The sequence below is a fragment of the Lepidochelys kempii genome, chromosome 10 (genome assembly GCF_965140265.1).
Source record: "Lepidochelys kempii isolate rLepKem1 chromosome 10, rLepKem1.hap2, whole genome shotgun sequence".
NCBI lineage: Eukaryota > Metazoa > Chordata > Testudines > Cheloniidae > Lepidochelys > Lepidochelys kempii.
In genome coordinates, this window is record NC_133265.1 from 38,968,740 (window position 1) to 38,989,159 (window position 20,420).

The 20,420-nt window shown below is 46.2% G+C and overlaps 2 protein-coding genes across 21 annotated transcripts in view; one reads left to right on the forward strand and one right to left on the reverse strand.

Moving 5' to 3' along the window:
* Window positions 1–20,420, forward strand: part of CCDC78 (coiled-coil domain containing 78) — a 127,185-nt gene that overhangs the window by 21,426 nt on the left and 85,339 nt on the right. For 11 of the 20 annotated variants that reach the window (XM_073363046.1, XM_073363034.1, XM_073363033.1 and 8 more), the window contains 8 exons: window positions 2,525–2,721; window positions 5,690–5,846; window positions 8,289–8,426; window positions 8,704–8,835; window positions 15,002–15,088; window positions 15,409–15,588; window positions 18,932–19,105; window positions 19,339–19,389. In XM_073363046.1, the coding sequence (XP_073219147.1) occupies window positions 2,708–2,721; window positions 5,690–5,846; window positions 8,289–8,426; window positions 8,704–8,835; window positions 15,002–15,088; window positions 15,409–15,588; window positions 18,932–19,105; window positions 19,339–19,389 (933 nt within the window). In that variant the 5' untranslated portion in view covers window positions 2,525–2,707. Of the gene's footprint in view, window positions 1–1,910; window positions 2,055–2,524; window positions 2,722–2,741; window positions 5,847–8,288; window positions 8,427–8,703; window positions 8,836–15,001; window positions 15,089–15,408; window positions 15,589–18,931; window positions 19,106–19,338; window positions 19,390–20,420 lie in introns of those variants that run through there. The other 9 variants (XR_012161205.1, XM_073363049.1, XM_073363050.1 and 6 more) reach the window with 6 other exon arrangements.
* LOC140918494 (uncharacterized) lies at window positions 12,129–15,818 on the reverse strand. The gene is made up of 2 exons (XM_073363058.1): window positions 13,660–15,818; window positions 12,129–12,679 (listed from the first exon to the last, which is right to left on the reverse strand). Exons 1-2 carry the CDS (start codon window positions 14,030–14,032, stop codon window positions 12,336–12,338), a joined length of 717 nt encoding a protein of 238 aa, XP_073219159.1. The 5' UTR covers window positions 14,033–15,818; the 3' UTR covers window positions 12,129–12,335.

Below are 20,420 nucleotides of genomic sequence, written 5' to 3' on the forward strand. Positions count from 1 at the left end.
CCTCTGTTTTCTTCACTCCCTGTCTTTTTGAGTCTAGGTTTGGACAGACATTGAGAAGTTGCTCAGACTTGTGGCTCTCTCAGAGCATTGCATTTTATCCACACATAAGAGACAGGTTCTTATCTAAACTCATGTGACCAATAGGAATAATAGAGATAATGAAAAGGATAACAAACCATGGGGATTAAGAACTTGCATTTCTTTAACTCTGGACAATCACTCATCAAGTTCTCCCAGCTTTAACCATCATGGCCTGCACACCACCATTATGGTCTCACATCTCAACTGCCATTCTGACTAAAGTATTATCTATGCTTGGGAATAATCCCAGCTCAGCCACTGGTAGCCAGTAATCGTGTGGCTGTACCATGTAGACAAGAGCAAACTAGAGTTGGCACTGATTGAACTAATTACAATTTATCTCACTGATATCCAGGGGTACACACTGACTAGTTCAGTTGGTGGAAACTCCTTTAGGTCTTGGTCTACATTTAGGAGGCAGCACTGATGTATCTTCATTGATGGCTGAGCTGGAGCTATTTCTGAGTGTGAATGAGGGCTGAGAAGGACTAGACAGGACTCCCTTTGAAGATCACCACCAGTCAAATGGCTGTTGGGCAGTGGAGGGCCCTCACTTCTCCTAGGACATTATTTAATTTGGGCAAGCAAATGGCTTTTGGAAGAGCTAACTTCAAAATGTGTCTTGCTTCAGAATTTGGCCATCTTTCCACCCCTTGGCTCAGCTGGACAAAGTTAGCTAGGAGGGATCCTCCCAAACCTATCAGATGCAGCTTGGATAAGGTTCAAGGACCAAGGTTTTTAAGGCCCGGTTTGACAAAGCCCTGGCTGGGATGATTTAATTGGGGTTGGTCCTGCTTTGAGCAGGGAGTTGGACTAGATGACCTCCTGAGGTCTCTTCCAACCGTAATCTTCTATGATTCTATGACATCCTGTTGACAAGAGGATGGGACAGAGGTTGCAAGTATTGTAGAGATCAAGAAAGAAATGCAAGAAAAGTAGATTGTCCAACAGTATCTATTACCTATCCTGGAGCATGGAGCTTAAATAAGAGCATGGGGGTGTTTGGGTATGGGTTTTGGTTTAGGTCATCTCTAAATCGAATGATACTTCAAAGGCTTAAAGTATTATATTTTTACTGGAAACATATTCTAATATACTTCTCCATGTGGTAAGGATGCAGTGGGGCAACTAACTAAAAAAGGTTAAGGGGTGACTTGATCACAGTCTGTAAATACCTACATGAGGAACAAATATTTGATAATGGGCTCTTTAATCTAGCAGGCAAAAAGGTATGACATGATCCAATGGCTGGAAGCTGAAGCTAGACAAATCAGACAGGAAATAAAGTATACATTTTTATCAGTGAGGGTAATTAACCATTGGAACAATTTACCAACAGTCATGGATTCTCGATCACTGATAATTTTAAAATCAAGATTGGAGGTTTTTTCTAAAATATTTGCTTTAGGAGTTATTTTGGGAAAGTTCTATGGCTTGTGTTATACAGCAGATCAGCCTAGATGATCACAATAGTCCCTTCTGGCCCTGGAATCTGTGAATCAATGGACTCAAGGTTTTCTGGGATGGGGAATAAAGAATTCAACTTCCTCTCCTAAATGTAAAGTCACCTCCCTCCCTGCCCAATAGTGGGAGAGAAATTTAATATCCCAGAAAGAAGGGATACTGTCCTAGTCATATCAGCTTGTCCTAGAGTGAGGACAGTCATGGGGGATGCCTTGTGGCATTAGAACCATGTGATACTGGGATTCCTGCCACATAATTTGGGTCAGATGTAAATCAGAGGACATGGGGGCCATGATTCTAGCCCATGTAGTTATCAGCACTCAAATACCAGCTGTGTCAGCCAGTCATGCTCTCTTGGTTGTCAGGGTCTGTCCCATATGATGATCTCCTCAGCAGCAGAAGCCACCACAGCATTCTGCCAGGGCTGGGCACGCAGAACTGGGGCTGAGAGTGACTATGGGCCGACTTCGAACCATTCCAGCATCATCACTCACTTTAACCTGCAGGTGGTGAGAGTGGACCTAGGGTTTCAGTGTTTGGGTTTTCACATCTGTCTCTTAATGCATTTTCTCATGTTTATTTCTTTGTCCCCTATAAATTATGTTCAAATGTAGCCAACTTACCATTGCTAAGTGTTAACTGAGGAAGTGCTAAGACTTGACCTAGGAATTGTACTTGATCAGACCAGTGGTTCATCTAATCCAGTATCCTGTGCCTCACAGTGGCCAGTACCAGATGCTTCAGAGGAAGGTGCAGGAAACATATCTGAAAGCTTTGCTCTTTTCCATTCTTTCGGACTCTCAAGCCTCCCTTTAGATTGTGAGCCAATCCTTTGTCTACCTAGCTTCTGGTAGCAGAGTCTGCAGAGTCAAACAAGTTCCCTGCTCTGCATGACTCTGGAGACTCTCAGATCCTGGCGCCTCTAACTAACTGCCTCAGTTCTTTGAGTTCTAACTGATTTTTCCTGTCTCTCTCACAGCATCTCCATAAATAGCCTAATCCAGTCTGGTGCTAGCTGAAAATTGTGGATCTTCCTGGAGCAGAGAAACTCCCACCCCACAGGTTCTCAGTGAGGTTAAGAGAGAAGCCTCTGCTGAAGAAGTCCCTGGTGGCTTTCTACTGGGTTGTCAATCAGCTGGCAGGTTCCCCATATCCAAATTGAATGATCAACTACAGGTGAATGTTGTCTTAGTGGCCATTTTTCTGCATTCGGGGCCAGTGTACGATCTCTGTCACACTTGTGTAAACCCCAAGTAACTCCATCCTAGTCAATGGATTTACACTGTTGTGACTGAGCTCAGAATCTGGCTCACAGTGTATAAGCTGCACCATGCAGGCCTTTCCTATTATATGGTCTGCATTCATGGAATGCCGTGTATTAATTAAAAGGGCTGCACAAGCAGGATGAGAGATGGTATACAAGCAGTTTAAGTAAAAATTCTTTACTGCTTGATGGCCTAGTGAGTAAAATATTGTACTGTCTTGTAAAAGGCCTAAATTGGGGAGGAATATATTGTCTGTTTCTTGAGCAGGCTGAAACTAGGGGTGTTGTGAAGATGATGCTTAAGAGAGGGTGGAGGTGCGACGGGCGACCTCACTCAGGCCAGCTCAGGTGTATGCTGCTGGAGCATAGTCAGGAAGACTTGGGACAACACATGCAGGAAGCATCTGATTGAAATGGGGTAAAAGAGATTAAATAGCCCAAAGCGTAACACAGTTGTCCCATTCAGCCAAACTAGCTGTTTCCATAGGCTGGGGTTCTCAGAGGAACCACAGGGAGTTAAGTGCTAGAGCTGGGTGGGAAATGGTTTTCCCATCTCTAGAGGGGGACCCAGAGGAGTGGGATAATAAGGAAGCCCTCCTTTTGCAATACGTAAATGATCTGTTAATTGCCACTGTGGGCTTAACCCCTTGCCTTAAAGCCACTGTGCGTCTCCTGAATTTTGTGGGACTCCAAGGATATCAGGTAGCACAAAGTAGGCTCAGATTGTTCTCCCGCAGGTACAGTACCTCGGGTTCTACATACGGCAGGGGGAACGCCAGCTTTCAAATAAAAGGAAGAAAGCCATATGCCAAGTTCCTATCCCGAGTAATCGCAAGCGGCTCAGAGCATTTCTGGAAATGGCAGGCTTCTGTAGGATATGAATCCCAGAGTTTGGACTATGGGCTAGACCCCTGTACAACTGTGTAAAAGGAGCAGACCATGACCCCTTTCATTGAACCCCAGAGGCTGACAGGGCATTTAAAATCCTAAAAAAAAAAAGCTAATGAAAGCCCCGGCTCTAGGTCTGCCAGATCTCTCCAAACCATTTCAGTTGTATGTACATGAATGAAAGGGGGTGGCTCTGGGAGTACTCACACAGCTGCTAGGGGCATGGAAACATCCGGTGGCATATTTTTCTAAACAACTGGACCAAGTAGCCAAGGGCTGGCCAGTGTGCCTGCGGGCAGTGGCAGCCACCGCCCTGACCCTGGCAAAAGCAGAGAAACTGACACTAGGGGGAACAATACAGGTTTTTACACCACACATGGTACGTGCTTTACTGGATGGTAAGGGCGGCCTCTGGCTCACACAAGCGCGTATAGCAAGGTACCAAGCAAAGCTCTTAAAGAACCCTGAGATCACGCTGCAGCCTTGTCCATCCCTTAACCCTGCCACCCTCTTACCAGAAACTGAAAAACAGAAACATAACTGTTTAAAAATCATAAATACCCAATATTCTAGCCCCCCGGACTTGAAGGATGTGCCCCTCCCAAATGCAGATTATGAGTGGTACACTGATTGTAGCAGCATAGTAATAAATGGGCAAAAAAAGGCGGGTTATGCTATTGTGACCCTCAATAACACCGTAAAAGCTGAAAGTTTGCCTGCTGGGACCTCTGCCCAGTTGGCTGAGCTAGTGGCCCTGACCCGTGCACTCAAACTGTCCAAAAAAAAAAACGGGTCAATATTTTTACTAATTCCAAATATGCTTTTAGTGTGCTGCATGCTCATGCTGGCCTGTGGAAGCAGAGGGGAATGCTGACAGCCCAAGGCTCCCCAGTCAACTACGGGCCCCAAATTCTCTGGCTTCTAGAGGCAGTGCAACTCCCTTTGGAAGTGGCAGTGGTACACTGTAATGCCCATCAGAGGGAGGATCAAGATGTGGCTGGGGTAATGCCAGGGCAAATAGAGAGGCAAAGCATGCTGCCACCCTGATGTCCCCTCAGACTGAGAACACCTATATGTATGCCCTTATCCCATCAGTGAGGGAGCTCCCGACCCCTCAGTATTCTGGAAAAAAGAAACAGCTAGCTGACAAACTTGGTCTCCAGGAAAAGGAGGGGTGGCTTCATTCCCCGGAAGGGAAAGTCCTCTTACCAAAGGGCCTAATTCTGCCAATATTACAAAAATTATATCAAACCACTCATGCTGGGAGGGAGGCACTTATCCAACTAATGGGAAAGTACTTCATAACCTCCAAACTCAAACCCCTGGCTGCCCAGGTACAGGCAAAATGCCTAGTCTGTCAAAAAAATAACCCCCGACCAGGACACCCAGTACCACCAACGGCCCTGGAACCCACTCCAGGCCCCGGATGGGTGTGGTAAATAAACTTTACTGAGTTTCCCCGGACCCAAGGGTTTACGTGTCTCCTTGTTATAGTGGATAGATTCAGCGGATGTCCGGAAGCCTTTCCATATCGCAATTGCACTGCCAGGACAGTGGCTCTCAAGTTTGTTAAGGAAATTATTCCTCGCTTTGGACTTCCTCAGTAAATGGAATCTGACAGTGGAACACACTTCACGTCAAAAATCGTCCAAAGCATCTCAAACGCTTACAGATTCCTTGAAAACTCCATACACCCTAGAGACTGCAAGCCAGTGGGGTAGTGGAGTGGACCAATCAGACCCTTAAGCGATATCTCTCAAAAGTATGCCAGGAGGCCTCCCTACGGTGGCCTGATGCCCTGCCCCTAGTTCTGCTCTGCATCCGTGCTCTCCCAAAGGGTAAATTAGGGCTCAGTCCCTTTAAAATTATGTTTGGAAGGGCATGGCCTATGAATGGTACACCGGTTGTGTCAGGGGGAAAGTGGAAATTGGGAAATGGGTTTCTGTCTCAGTATATGTGTTCTCTGTCTGCTGTTCTTTTGTCTCTTCACAGGTATACTAAGGATTCCCAGCCTCTACCCTTGGACTCGCCCATCCACTCCCTGCAGCCTGATGATTCAGTGCTCGTACGTACCTGGAAAGACGAGCCGCTCCAGGAAAAGTGGAAGGGACCCTATACCGTTCTGCTGGTCTCCCACACGGCAGCAAAGGTTGAGGGACACAAGAATTGAATTCATTATACCTGGCTGAAAGCGGTGTCAACCCCCCCCCCCCCCCGCCCCGGCTGAAAGGTGGACTGTGCATTCAGCCCCCTCCACTGAGAATCTTGGACTAAAATTACTGTTTAAACAGCAATCCGCCAAAAAGGCAAAAAAAAAAAAAATGAAGGGGTATATTTTATTCCCCATCTTGGCCATGTGCGGTACTGCTGTTTCAGGCATTATACCCGTAAATACCTGGCTGGCACTGGCCCAGAGTGCAGTGAACGCAACGTCGTTCTCAAAGAACCTTATTCTCAGAGAGTAAGGCAGCAGCTCTAGCCTTTTCTTTAGTTGGTATCTCTGGGCTTGTGGTGCATAATTACCACGCAGTAGAGCACCTTGCCTGCACAGTGGCAAAGGCCATTAACTTAACCTCAACTGTCCTGGCCCAACTCTCACATGAGTTAGGGGAAGTACGTCAGGGTATGCTACAAAACAGGCTGGCTGTGGACTATTTGCTTCTACGCCATGGTCACCTATGCCAGGAGTTTGCAGGCATGTGTTGCTTTAATATAACAGATGCAGGGCCATCCGTAAAAGCTGATTTACAACGCCTAAAGCAGCTGGTAAAGGGCATTCATCAGCAAACTGGGAAAAATTGGCTAGACTCTCTATTTTCTGGTTGGGGCCTTTCCCCGTGGCTAACTGAGTTGTTTAGCCTATTATTTAAGTTTTTTTCCCCTGTATTAATCATGTTATGTTTACTGTATTATATGTGGTCCCGTGTAAAAATGCTTATTTTGCATAGTTTTAAAAATTTTAATTTTATGCATAGCCTGCTAATAAATAAATAAAAATAAAAAAACTCAAGCAATAAAAATAAGTATTCTCAAAAAAGGGAATTGTTGAAGACCCCAGGGCATGGCCACTAGTTAAGTTGGGGGGATAGAAGGCCATAAGAGTCGAGGAAGTCTCCCTGCTGAAGGCCTAAGGGCTTCTTCACAACGCCCTTTAATAGAATTCAGGCCTGGCTGGTTTAAGTAAGCTCTTTTGCTCTTAAAACAATGTTGCAGCCGCAAATAATGCCTTATAGTGTAAGGTTTGCTGACGCCAAGATAAAAATAATAGGAAAGAAACAACTACAAGGCCAGACAAAATGTGCTGGTTGTTTAAGTTGCTAAAAATGCTTATTAAAGGTTGCAAAAAAATAAACATTGTTGTAACCCATATAAGGAAAGCAAAGTATTTGTGCAAAGTTTTAATTGGCTAATGTGTAGTGCAGTAGCATTAAAAATATAAAAATATATGTAATAACCTGCTCTAGTGTGCAGAATTTAAAATTCTATTCTCCCTGTACCTTGTTTGCAGCTGCAAATAAACTTTTCTGCTTCTCCACCCCATTATAATTATTAAATAAAGCATACTGGGTAACAAACCCCTGCTGTTGTTTTGCCTCTCAGCACTAGGTGCCGGCAACAACACTATGCGGTTCCACTGCTCTGTGCTTGTTTCCCGAGCCCAGAATTGGTGTTCCCCTGTATCAACCAGCCCCACTGCTGCCATGATGTCCCAGTTGCCACAGCCCATGCTTTCAGAAATGTCTGGGTCCATGTCCTCACAAATGTCCTCGTGCTGGCGTCTCTTAGCCAGGTTCTGCACATACTACAGGATACTGTGTGAGGTGTTTACAATGCTCACAACAGCAGTGGTGAGCTGAGCAGGCTCCATCCGTGCTATGGCGTCTGCACGGGTAACCCAGGAAAAAAGACGTGAAACGATTGCTTTCACAGAGGGAGGGAGGGGAGACCAACGATATGTACCCAAAACCACCTGTGACAATGTTTTTGCCTAATCAGGCATTGGAAGCTTAACCCAGAATTCCAATGGGCAGCGGAGACTGCGGGAACTGTGGGATAGCTACCCACAGTGCACGGCTCTGTGAGTCAATGCTAGCCACGGTATTGAGGACACGCTCTGCTGAATTAATATGCTTAGTGGGGACATACACAATCGACTGTATAAAATCGATTTCTAAAGATTGACTTCTATAAAATTGACCTAATTTCATAGTGTAGACATACCCTTAGTTATTTAAAAGAATATGATCAGATATGGGAAGAATATGGGAAAGATACAATAAATATACATGTGAGATGTTTACTGAGACCCTTATACAGCAAAGAGGGGGAGCTTTCCTTTGAAACCTCTGGTACATGCCATGGGAGCAATCAGGATACCAGACTGGATGTGTTATTCGTCACTTCTTCTTTGGCAGTTCCTAGGAGCAGGTGTAGTCATTTGCTCCACCCCATAAACAAAATGAAAACCACACCCTCTAGCAACCTGAGTTGATAGCAACCCTGTCTATGCCATCCATAGAGAAAAGAACTATTGGCAGATAAAGATTTTTTTCACCAAGATCCCATCTCTAATTCTTTCTTTGCTCCTCAGTCATTGCTTACTCAGTACTGGGCAAAGATCCTGGCCCTTCAGCACCGACTGTATGAACACATGGATCTTAGGAGTGCCATGGAGAGTGAGAGCATAGGCACCCTCCGAGAACAGGTCCAGTGCCTCACCAATGAAAACGTAAGTGTGAAATGCAAATTTGTCTTCAGTGCCTTTCCTGCATACTGAATCAGGTATTTTGAAAACTTGATCCTAATTGCAGGATGAAAATGGCAACTGACAACTCCCTTTCCAATCTGTTAAAGCCACTGTATGCAGAAAGCTGTGTTTTCTCATCATGTAAGCTGTTTGTTCTTCCCTTCCCTGAACCTGCCTATCTGTGCAGTGCTGTGCACGGGGGAGAAGATCTTGTTTCTGCTCAGTATAGGGAGTCACTGACATTGTTTTGTGTACCCAGGTGCAGCTGCAGGATAGGAACGAAAGACTGTACACAAAGCTTGGAGAACTGCAGGAGAAGATGGGGAATCTGGCTGGTTCCAAAACGGATTTGTCATCCAGATTGGTCTTCAGCGAGGAGGAGAAACTTAAGGTAATGCATGCATCTTGGGAGCTGGAGATACTTGAGCTGTTGAACCCCACTGAGCCCAGAAATATATGGGTATGTAGAATCCTTGGGAAATGTAAAGTTATTCTCCCTGAAGGTCTATAAAAACATGTGCACTCCCCAACAGCCAGGGCTACTCTACTTATTCCTTATAGGTAGCCGTGTTAGTCTGTATCAGCAAAAAAATCGAGGAGTCCTTGTGGCACCTTAGAGACTAACAAATTTATTTGGGCATAAGCTTTTGGGGGCTAGAACCATCTGATGAAGTGGGTTCTCGCCCACGAAAGCTTATGCCCAAATAAATGTGTTAGTCTCTAAGGTGCCACAAGGACTCCTCGTTTTTATTCATTATAGTTACTTCTGCTGGGGAAGGCTAGGACTGGTGCACAATGTCAGCTTCCAGATAGCCACTATTCCACATCACTTCCTTCTGGAAAAGGCTGAGACGTCTCAGAATGTGTATCACTTAATCTCAAAGTTTTTACTTGTCCTTTATACTCTTCCTCTTTGGGGTTATGAGGGAATCCAGTCTTCGGCATCTCCACAGTTCTCAGCTGATGTGTCTCCGCATCAGCATATTTTAATATTAAGGTGCAAACCTCTTCTCAGCCTTACCTATGGAGCTGTGGTCAGTGCCGCCATAATAAGCTGGTGCTCAGATCACAAGAGGCATGTCTGCTTGCAGATCTCTTTTGTGCTTATATTTTTGGTCTAGGCCTGTTGGCATAATCAGTAACACTGAAGTGTTGGACTCAATGGCAGTCCCTGAACTTTAACTGAGGCCTTGTCTACACTACGAAATCAGGTCGAATTTATAGAAGTCGGTTTTGTAGAAAGCATTTTCATACAGTCGATTGTGTGTGTCCCCACAAATGCTCTAAGTACATGTAGTCGGCGGAGTGTGTCCACAGTACCGAGGCAACCGTCGACTTCCAGAGCGTTGCACTGTGGGTAGCTATTCCACAGTTCCCGCAGTCTCTGCCACCCATTTGAATTCTGGGTAGAAATCCCAATGCCTGAGGGGGCTAAAACATTGTTGCGGGTGGTTCTGGGTACATACCATCAGGCCCCCCCTTCCCTCCCTCCCTCTGTGAAAGCAAGGGCAGACAATCGTTTTACACCTTTTTTCTTGAGTTACCTGTGCAGACGCCATACCACAGCAAGCATGGAGCCCGCTCAGCTAACCGTCACTGTATGTCTCCTGGGTGCTGGCAGACGCGGTACTGAATTGCTACACAGCAGCAGTTTATTGACTTTTGGCAGCAGACAGTGCAGTCTGACAGATAGCCGTCATCGATGTAGTCCTGGCTGCTCTTTTAACCGACCTCGATGAGGTCAGGGGCGCCTGGGCAAACATGGGAGTGACTCAGCCAGGTCATTTCCCTTTTAAGTTTTGTCTCATGGCGATTCAGTCCTACCGGCAGTGCACTGTCTTTTAATCAGCAGCCAGCAGAAGATGATGGCCAGCAGTCATACTGCACCGTCTTCTGCCGAGCACCCAGGAGATGACGATGGCTAGTGGTCGTGCTGCACAGTCTGCTGCCAGCAAAATGTATAAAGATAGATGAAGTGGATCAAAACAAGAAATAGACCAGATTTGTTTTGTATTCATTTTCTCCTCCCTCCCTCCGTGAAATCAACGGCCTGCTAAACCCAGTTTTGAATTCTATCTTTGAGGTTTTCAGCTCTATCTTTGAGGGGGCCATTCTGTTTCTCACAAAGCCACCCCCTTCGTTGATTTTAATTCCCTGTAAGCCAACCCTGTAAGCCATGTTGTCAGTCACCCTCGTTCTGCCAGACCAACGGCAAACAATCGTTTCGCGCCCTTTTCCTTGGATTGCCCAAGCAGACGCCACAGCACAGCAAGCATGGAGTCCGTTCAGCTCACTACAGCAGTTATGACCATTGTAAACACCTTGCGCATTATCGTGCAGTGTATGCAGAACCAGCACCTGAAAAACCAGGCGAGGAGGCGACAGCAGTGCGGTGATGAGGACATGAACACACTTTTCTCTAAAACCACGTTCCCCTGCAATTTGGAGATCATGGTGTTAATGGGGCAGGCTCATGCCGTGGAACGCAGATTCTGGGCCTGGGAAACAAGCACAGACTGGTGAGACCGCATAGTGTTGCAGGTCTGGGATGATTCCCAGTGTCTCCGAAACTTTTGCATGCGTAAGGGCACTTTCATGGAACTTTGTGACTTGCTTTCCCCTGCCCTGAAGCGCCAGAATACCAAGATGAGAGGAGCCCTCACAGTTGAGAAGCGAGTCACAATAGCCCTGTGGAAGCTTACAATGCCATACAGCTACCGGTCAGTCGGGAATCAATTTGGAGTGGGCAAATCTACTATGAGGGTTGCTGTGATGCAAGTAGCCAATGCAATCATTGAGCTGCTACTATCAAAGGTAGTGACTCTGGGAAATGTGCAGGTCATACTAGATGGCTTTGCTGCAATGGGATTCCCTAAATGTGGTGGGGCTACAGACGGAATGCATATCCCTAACTTGGGACCGGAGCACCAGGGCAGCCAGTACATAAACTGCAAGGGGTACTTTTCAATGGTGCTGCAAGCACTGGTGGATCACAAGGGATGTTTCACCAACATCAACATGGGATGGCCGGGAAAGGTTCATGACGCTCGCATCTTCAGGAACTCTGGTCTGTTTAAACCGCTGCAGGAAGGGATTTACTTCCCAGACCAGAAAATAACTGTTGGAGATATTGAAATGCCTATAGTTGTCCTTGGGGACCCAGTCTACCCCTTAATGCCCTGGCTCATGAAGCCGTACACAGGCACCCTGGACAGCAGTCAGGAGCTGTTCAACTATAGGCTGAGCAAGTGCAGAATGGTGGTAGAATGTGCATTTGGACATTTAAAGGATCGCTGGCGCAGTTTACTGACTCGCTCAGACCTCAGCAAAACCAATATTCCCATTGTTATTGCTGCTTGCTGTGTGCTCCACGAGCTCTGTGAGAGTAAGGGGGAGACGTTTATGGTGGGGTGGGAGGTTGAGGCAAATCGCCTGGCCTCTGAATACATGAACCCAGACACCAGGGCAGTTAGAAGAGCACAGCAGGAAGCGGTGCGCATCAGAGAAGCTTTGAAATCCAGTTTCATGACTGACCAGGGTACTGTGTGACACTTTTGTTTGTTTCTCCTTGATGAAAACCCGCCCCCTTGGTTGCCTCTAAATTCCCTGTAAGCCACCCGCCCTCCCCCCTTCGATCACAGCTTGCTTGCAAAGGAAATAAAGTAACTATCATTTAAAAACCATGTATTCTTTACTAATTGATTATAAAAATAGGAAGATAACTCACAAGGTAGGCCAGGTGGGGTGTGGGAGGAGGGTAGGAGGGAAGGAAAAGGCCGCTTTAAAATTTGTTGAATGCCAGCCTTCTGTTGCTTGGGCTGTCCACTGGGGTGGAGTGGTTGGGTGCCGGGAGCCTCCCACCCCGAATTCTTGGGCATCTGGGTGAGGAGGCTATGGAGCTTGGGGGGAAGGAGGGCAGTTAAATAGGGGCTGCAGTGGCAGACTTTGATCCTGCTGCCGTTCATGAACCTCCACCAGATGCCGGAGCATGTCTGTCTGATCGCGCAGTAGCCCCAGTGTTTCCTCATGCCTCCTCTGATCTTCCTGCTGCCACCTCTCCTCACGTTCATCGGCCACCATCCTGTACTCTGCTATTGTGTCCCTCCACGCAGCTCTGTCAGTGCCAGACGACTGCATGAGCTCAGAGAACATGTCATCGCACGTGCGTTTCTTTCGCTGCCTTATCTGAGATAGCCTTTGGGACGGAGGAGGGAGGCTTGAAACATTTGCAGCTGCTGGAGGAGAAAAAGGGAGTGAAGTATTTTAAAAGATAAATTTTACAGAACAATGGCTATACTCTTTCACGGTGAACAACACTATTCACATTAAATAGCACATGTGATTTTGGTACAAGGTCGCATTTTGCATCTTATATTGAGTGCCTGCGGCTTTGGTGTTAGAGATCACACACACAGGGCTGGGCAACAGAATTCGGCTTGCCAGCGGCTATGGTATGCCATAGTCTTTCGGCTTCTGTAACCTTCATAACAGCAGCCCCCTCCTTTCCCATACCAAGGAAAGCCTGTTGAGTTGGCCATTTAGTACTGCAGTTTTCCTGTTAATGTGCAGCAGCAGAAACCAAACTAACCCCTCCTCCCATCCAATTCTCTGGGATGATCGCTTTTCCCCTCCCCCCACCGCCTGGCTGGTATCAGGGAAGATCCCTGCTAGCCAAACACGAACAGCTCAGTGCCAATGGACCGCCTCCCACCGCGTGGCTAACTGTGGGGAGGATTTCTTTTCAGCCACAGGCAAACAGCCCAGTAGGAACGGGCACCTCTGAATGTCCCCTTAATCAAATTCCCCTATTTCAACCAGGTTACCATGAACAATATCACTCTCCTGAGGATAACACAGAGAGATAAAGAACAGATGTTGCTTGAATGCCAGCAAACACCGGGACCATACGCTGCCAGGCTTTGTCATGCAATGATACCAGATTACTTGCTACTAGCATGGCGTGGTAAAATGTCCTACCATGGAGGATGGAATAAGGCTGCTCTCCCCAGAAACCTTCTGCAAAGGCTTTTAGAGTACCTCCAGGAGAGCTTCATGGAGATGTCCCTGGAAGATTTCTGCTCCATCCCCAGACACGTTAACAGTCTTTTCCAGTAGCTGTACTGGCCACGAATGCATCCCAAGTCCTCAGGGCTACTTAATCATTAAAAAATGCTTGCTTTTATAACATGTATTATATTTAAAAAGGTACACTTACCAGAGGTCCCTTCTCTGGCTTCGTTGGGTTGGGAGGGTATTTCGGTCAGGGTGATAAAAAGATCCTGGCTGTCGGGGAGAACAGTGTGCTGTGTGCTCTCCTCAAGCTCGTCCTTCTTCTCCTCATCTTCCCCATCTGCAAAATCCTCAGCCATGGCAGAGAGTACCCCATCATGGGAGTCCACGGACAAGGGTGGGGTAGTGGTGGCGGCCCCCCCCCCTAGAATTGCATGCAGCTCAGCGTAGAAGCAGCATGTCTGGGGCTCTGTCTCGGAGCGTCCGTTTGATTCTTTGGTTTTCTGGTATGCTTGTCTGAGCTCCTTAAGTTTCACACGGTACTGTGTTGTGTCCCTGCTGTAGCCTCTGTCCCTCATGGCCTCTGAGATTTTTTGAAATGTTTTGGCATTTCATTTTTTGGAACGTAGTTCTGATAGCATGGATTCCTCTCCCCATACAGCAATCAGATCCAGTACCTCCCATTCGGTCCATGCTGGAGCTCTTTTTCGATTCTGGGACTGCATGGTCACCTGTGCTGATGAGCTGGCCTGGCCAAACAGGAAATGAGATTCAAAAGTTCCTGGGGCTTTTCCTGTACACCTGGCCAGTGCATCCAAGTTCAGAGTGCTGTCCAGAGCGGTCACAATGGTGCACTGTGGGATAGCTCCCAGAGGCCAATACCTTTGAATTGCGTCCACACTAACCCTAATTCAAAATGGCGATGTTGATTTCAGCGCTAATCCCCTCGTTGGGGAGGAGTACAGAAATCAGTTTTAAGAGCCCTTTATGTCTAAAAAATGGCTTCGTTGTGTGGACGGGTGCAGGGTTAATTCGGATTTAACGCTTCTAAATCCGACATAAACTCATAGTGTAGACCAGGCCTGAGGCTCCAGACCATTGCTGGAGGCTAGCCTGCTTTCTCTTGGCCGCATACTTAGTCCCGATTCAGTCGCTGCTCACGCAGAACAACCATTGTCTTCAGTGGGACATTTATCTGAGTGAGACTGAATAAAGACTGTAGGATTTGGCCCACAGATTGCAAACATAAATATGAGGGCTTCTCTTTTTCATACACCTTGTCAGGCTGGCTAGTCTGGCATTACCCTAGAAAACTGGAACAGGCACATACCACCTTTGCAGTGAAGGGGGAGTCAGAGTCTCTTGAACGGATTCTACAGGGTAAAAAATCTCTGATTTCTAAAGTAACTTTTTGAAGAAATCTTACCTCTCATTGTCCCTGAAACCCCACTTATGTCCTGTGGGCCCTACTTTCAGGAGACTGGAATTTCCTGTTGTGAATTTCTGTACCTGAGATTACAGTGCAGTCTTATTTGTGTGTCTCACAGATTTCTAAGGACCTCGTTGATCTCCAGATCGAGACAAACAAAATGAGAGAGCAGTATGAGGCAGAGAACTTTGAACTGAAAAATATGGTATGTGACACTATAATACTGCATTACATTCTGTATGCATTAACCCATCTCTGCTGCTCTTCATACTCATCCTCTGTCAGATACACTGACTCTAGGGTTAGAATCTTTGGTGTGCACTTAATACCCAGTTTATCCCGATCTCTTGCTAGAGCTGTCATTCTCCCTTCACTTGCATGAGCATTGAAATGCACTCCCAAACTTGTGTCACTTATGTGCTAAGCCTGATGAGAACCTGTTTTGCCAAGTGAAAACCTAGAAATGTTGCACTGGCCCACCCAGTTCCCGTTGTAGAGTCTAATTGTGCCTCGTGCACACTGTAGATCCTGACCCTGGAGAACCGTATTCTGGAGTTGGAGCTCCATGATGAGAAGGTCACTGGAAAGCATGATGCCCTACAGGAACGCCTGCACACTGTGGAGACCAATCGCAAAGAGCTGGCTGATGAGTACATCATTCTGAAAAGCAATTATATGGCCCTGGGCAAAGAACATGAACAGGAGGTGAGTGAGACCTGCTAACCTGCTGAGTTTTCCTCACAATGCAGGCTTTGCTCTCAGTGATGCTGCCCTCCTCCTCCTCTGTGCACATGCCTGCCTGCTGCCTCTTCAATTTCTACTTTGCTGTTGCTGGAGAACATCCTCCTGTTGGGCCTGGGAAAGAGCATGGATGTGAACTCCTCACAAAGGAGCCTTATTTGTTAGTGCATGAACCAGGATGTGTAATGGACCATGAAGAGAACAGTGAAACTGACTAGACATAAAATATTGTCAGAATAAACATATTGAATGAATGGAGAGGGATTTTTTGGGGTACTTTCTTTTAGTAATCTTAGTTTCTTTTACCCATGGGAGGTATGCAATTTTCATGTGGAAATATGATTTTCAAGTTGACGGTGTCCCTTTAAAATTTAAATTAGAGTTTTAATGGTATAGTAATAATACTTAGTATATTCATCCAACGATTTAAGAGCACTTTACAAAGGTAGGTAAGTGTCAATAGGTCCATTTTACAGTTAGGGAAATAGCAGCACAGAGATTAAGTAATTTTCCAAAAGTCACACAGCAAGTCAGTGGCAGAGTCAGGATTAGAAACCTAGGGTGAAATCCTGGTTTCATTGAAGTCAATGGGGCCAAGATTTCACCAGTAGTCTCTTGACTTCCTGTCCTCTGCTTTAACCACTGGACTCACTGCCAGAAGCAAGTGATTTTGAATTAGCTAGTTGGGACTAGTCACAATGTGTGGCTTTTGCTCATTATTTTTTCAGTACAGATTTTTCAAAAGGAGTCTCAGGTTCAAAACCCGCAGTGATCTCCTCAGGACACAATGAACCTCTGACACTCTTCTAATTATGAGCTGTCTGTGAATTTGCCAGTGTGTTGTCATGGCTGCTTGGCCCAAAAGCATCTCTGTGAGCTCATTCGTGAGCTCTTGTAAATAACAGGGAGAGTCTCGGAAGCATTATGAAAACAATTCTGTGTTTCTGTTCACAAATTGCTCTGTGTCTGTCCAAGGGAAATGAGATTGGCTGGATTGGCCGTTTTAGCCATACGGCCCTTTTGGAAAAGTCTATCCTCTAAGATGTCAGTCAGTCATTTTGAGGCTGTTAGCAAATTTATTGTAAATCCTCTTTCAAATCAGTTAATCTGTGGCCTGCACTCAGCCCTACCCTTCTTTGTAGATGTGGGTGTGTGGATTTTGATGTTGGCGGTATGCAGATCAGCCATTGCCAGGCCCCCAAATGGCCATGTAAACTGGCTACATACTGGGCCATCCACCCTGAAAGGCTCAGGATTGCTGTGTAAGGGAGACGGAGAAACTTCTATTGTGATAACTGGGCCTACAAATTTACCTTGTGAGCTCAGCGAAGGAAGGAATGAATTTAAATTCATAAGATGTCCCAATACTAACAAATGATGATGGGGAAAGGTGCAAAAGGGAGATAAAAAGACTGAATTAGTCCGAAACAAAAGGCCTCCTGACATAGCTCAAGGACTGTACCTGGTAAACAAGAAAATGTGGATCCAGAAATCAATTAACCAAAATCGATGTGTCAGATATTAGGCCTAATTGGTGGACAAAAAATGGGGAGATGGGCTATTCCAGCCATCACACCCCTTGTGGGTCCTTGAAGAAAGAGGCTTTGGGAGGAAAGTACAGAAGAACAGACAGGGATTACTGGAGCAAGCTTCACCATAATAGCTGCCATCCCCACTGTTTCCTGGGACTCCAGACCTTCTTCATTCTAGTCCTCAGAGATATCCAGACTGGCCAGAGAGAGAGACCCTGATGACATTGCCATCTCTTCCAGTTCCAGCTGAATCCCAAACACTGCCTGGGTTGAAACAGGATTGAATTATAAAACAACAGCAACAATGACAGCTCCAGCCCATCTAAACTAACTTCTTCTCTTTGGCCCCAAGAGTGCAGTTATTTCCATCTCAGATACCATCTAAGAATGTGTCAGACCAGGAGGGTGGGCATTCCTTTTAAAACCTCTCTCCAATGGAAAAGGGAATGGGGATGTTGTTACAATGAAAGTCTTATTTCATACTTTACATTTCAAACCCTTTACCTCTTTGTCCTTCTTCTTTGTCTTTAACAAAAGGTTAAAAGGATTTTTAATGGTGTTTGCCATGGCATTAAGCAGGCTGAGGTCTCTGTATACCAAACCCAGATCTTGTTTAACACCGTTTAATGTTGGACAGTGACTGCATTAACTGTCATCCAGCCCATGTAGTCCATCTAAATCAATACAGCACTTCTCCTGATTTATGGAAGATGCTGTGGGGTTCTTCAGGGGCACTGGGGGGTTGTGCAACTTCCTCAAAATAGCCCTTTGCAAATTCCTGGTCCTGTCTCCCTGTAGCTATCCCCATAACGCAAGATCTCATGTAGCCCTTCTGTTCCTTTTACAGCTGTATCTCTCATTCGTTTGTCAGTCTCTCTTTTCTCCTCCCGTCACTGCCTCAACCCACCATATGCTATCTTTTAATCACCCATTATTGAAATGGATGACTAAGGTTACCAAAGCATCACATCCTCCAGGATTCAGCGCATTGGTAACAATTACGCAAACTTGTCCCCAATCAAAAACCCCATCAGCATTTTGTTATTTAATCCTCCCTTGAGACATGAATTCCCTCAATATTCACTCCAGATCCCCTGTAACTGAGCCTTTCTAGTTGAGATGATGTTTATCCTTCCAAAATGTGTACTGGCACTGCATTGAATCTGAATGGTTAGGTGGTGCTGTGGGTTAATCTACTTCTGGAGGTCTGTGTTCAGTTACAATAAAGATCAAAAATTAAATGACTTGGATGGCATCAGCCTAGTTCCTAGAGGACATCTGTCCATTTTTTGTAACACCATTCAATCTGGTTAGGAAAGGTCCAGGACTGGAATAGTAAGGGGCACTGCAGGTCACGAGTGAGGGGCACTGGCAGAGCTGCGGGGGTCAGGGAGAGGATTAGCAGGAGGACCTGCAAGTCCTGAATGAGGTGCACTGGCAGAGCTGTGTGAGGACTCCAGAACTGGAATAGCATGGATGCTGCAGGGGAGAATTGAGGGACATTGGCAGGCTGTGTAAGGAAAAATATCACACAGCAACACCTCTGCTCTCTCTAGCTGGCTCTAGACAATGATACCAGTCCTGCCTTTCCATGAGAATTAAATAGTTCACCACCATATTCAGACAGGTGAGAGGAAAAAAATCTGCTATCGGAGGGATAAAAGTGAATGCTTAGTGTATATAAAGAACTGCATGTGCATGCTGAATAATACGCACTGAGAGCTGGAGAGGGGAAATCTCAAGAAATGAAACACCCTTCTTGTTTTACTTTGCAGGTTGCTAAGAACAAAGAGTTGAGCATGGAGCTACTAAACCTGGTCAACACCAGGAGCTCCCTTCCTCAGTCATGGAGTAACTACTCCCCATCCCAAGCCCTGGCCAATGAAACCTTGGCCGAGCTGGAAAGGGTTCGGGCTGTGGTCCACCGCCTCTCTGCCCGGAAAGTGAAGGTATGGAACTTGTCTGGCCTCCTAGGTAGTCTGATCTCCTTGCCTCTGCCAAGGAGGGAAGAAATAGCTCAGTGGTTTGAGCATTGGCCTGCTAAATCCAGGGTTGTGAGTTCAATCCTTAAGGGGGCCATTTAGGATCTGGAGCAAAAATTGGGGATCGGTCCAACCCTTATATTCTATGATTCTAAGAGACCAGAATCTGACTACTGTCCTGTTCTGTTTTTTTAAATCAGCCAGAAGATATAGTTGCCTCTGAACATGAACGTCGAAAACTGGAGAGACATGTGAGTGTGCAAGACTGCATGTGTATCTGAGCTGTGTCCGTGTGATTATTTATTGTGTGGGGCTCATCCTCCCTGTTCACCCTTCCCCCATGCAAAACATCTGTCAGATTGAATTTGGAGAATTGCCTACACATAGTTTCTTGAGAGCTGTGTAGTTACCAAATGGCATGTACTCTCTCTGGGTTTTTGTTAGAGAACTGGATTTGCATTGTTTTAAAAAGTGACTCCTGCAAGGAGAGGCTGCGGCTGGAGGAGCTGGGAGCTTCCCCCAGCCATTTTCACTGGGCAGATATAGACAAGAGTTTTAAAGGAAGTGGGTCTGTGTTACCTGCTAAGTGCATATTCACCATAATCTCTCAGAAGGGTTGGCTCAGTGGTAGCACCTCTGCACTGCTGTGCAAGAGACTTGGGCTCATACCTCTGGCCCATTGTCTTGCCCCCAGAGCTGGGAGAGCTGCACAATCAATCCACATAGTATCAGAATCATAGAATATTAGGGTTGGAAGGGACCTGAGGAGGTCATCTAGTCCAACCCCCTGCTCAAAGCAGGACCAATCCACAACTAAATCATCCCAGCCAGGGCTTTGTCAAGTTTGACCTTAAAAACCTCTAAGGAAGGAGATTCCACCACCTCCCTAGGTAACTCATTCCAGTTCTTCACCACCCTCCTAGTGAAAAAGTTTTTCCTAATATCCAACCTAAACCTCTCCCACTGCAACTTGAGACCATTACTCCTTGTTCTGTCATCTGGTGCCACTGAGAACAGTCTAGATCAATCCTCTTTGGAATCCCCTTTCAGGTAGTTGAAAGCAGCTATCAAATCCCCCCTCATTCTTCTCTTCTGCAGACAAAGTAATCCCAGTTCTCTCAGCCTCTCTCATAAGTCATGTGTTCCAGTCCCCTAATCATTTTTGTTGCCCTCCGCTGGACGCTTTCCAATTTTTCCACATCCTTCTTGTAGTATGGGGCCCAAAACTGGACACCAATGCCGAATAGAGGGGAATGATTACGTCCCTCGAGCTGCTGGCAAT

Bases quoted from the DNA above. Each gene is read 5' to 3' on its own strand.
- LOC140918494 (XM_073363058.1), bottom strand. From the start codon at position 14,032: ATGAGGGACAGAGGCTACAGCAGGGACACAACACAGTACCGTGTGAAA. The intron at 12,680-13,659 runs GTAAGTGTACCT...TTTCTCCTCCAG, and splicing joins AGCCAGAGAAGGGACCTCTG to CAGCTGCAAATGTTTCAAGC.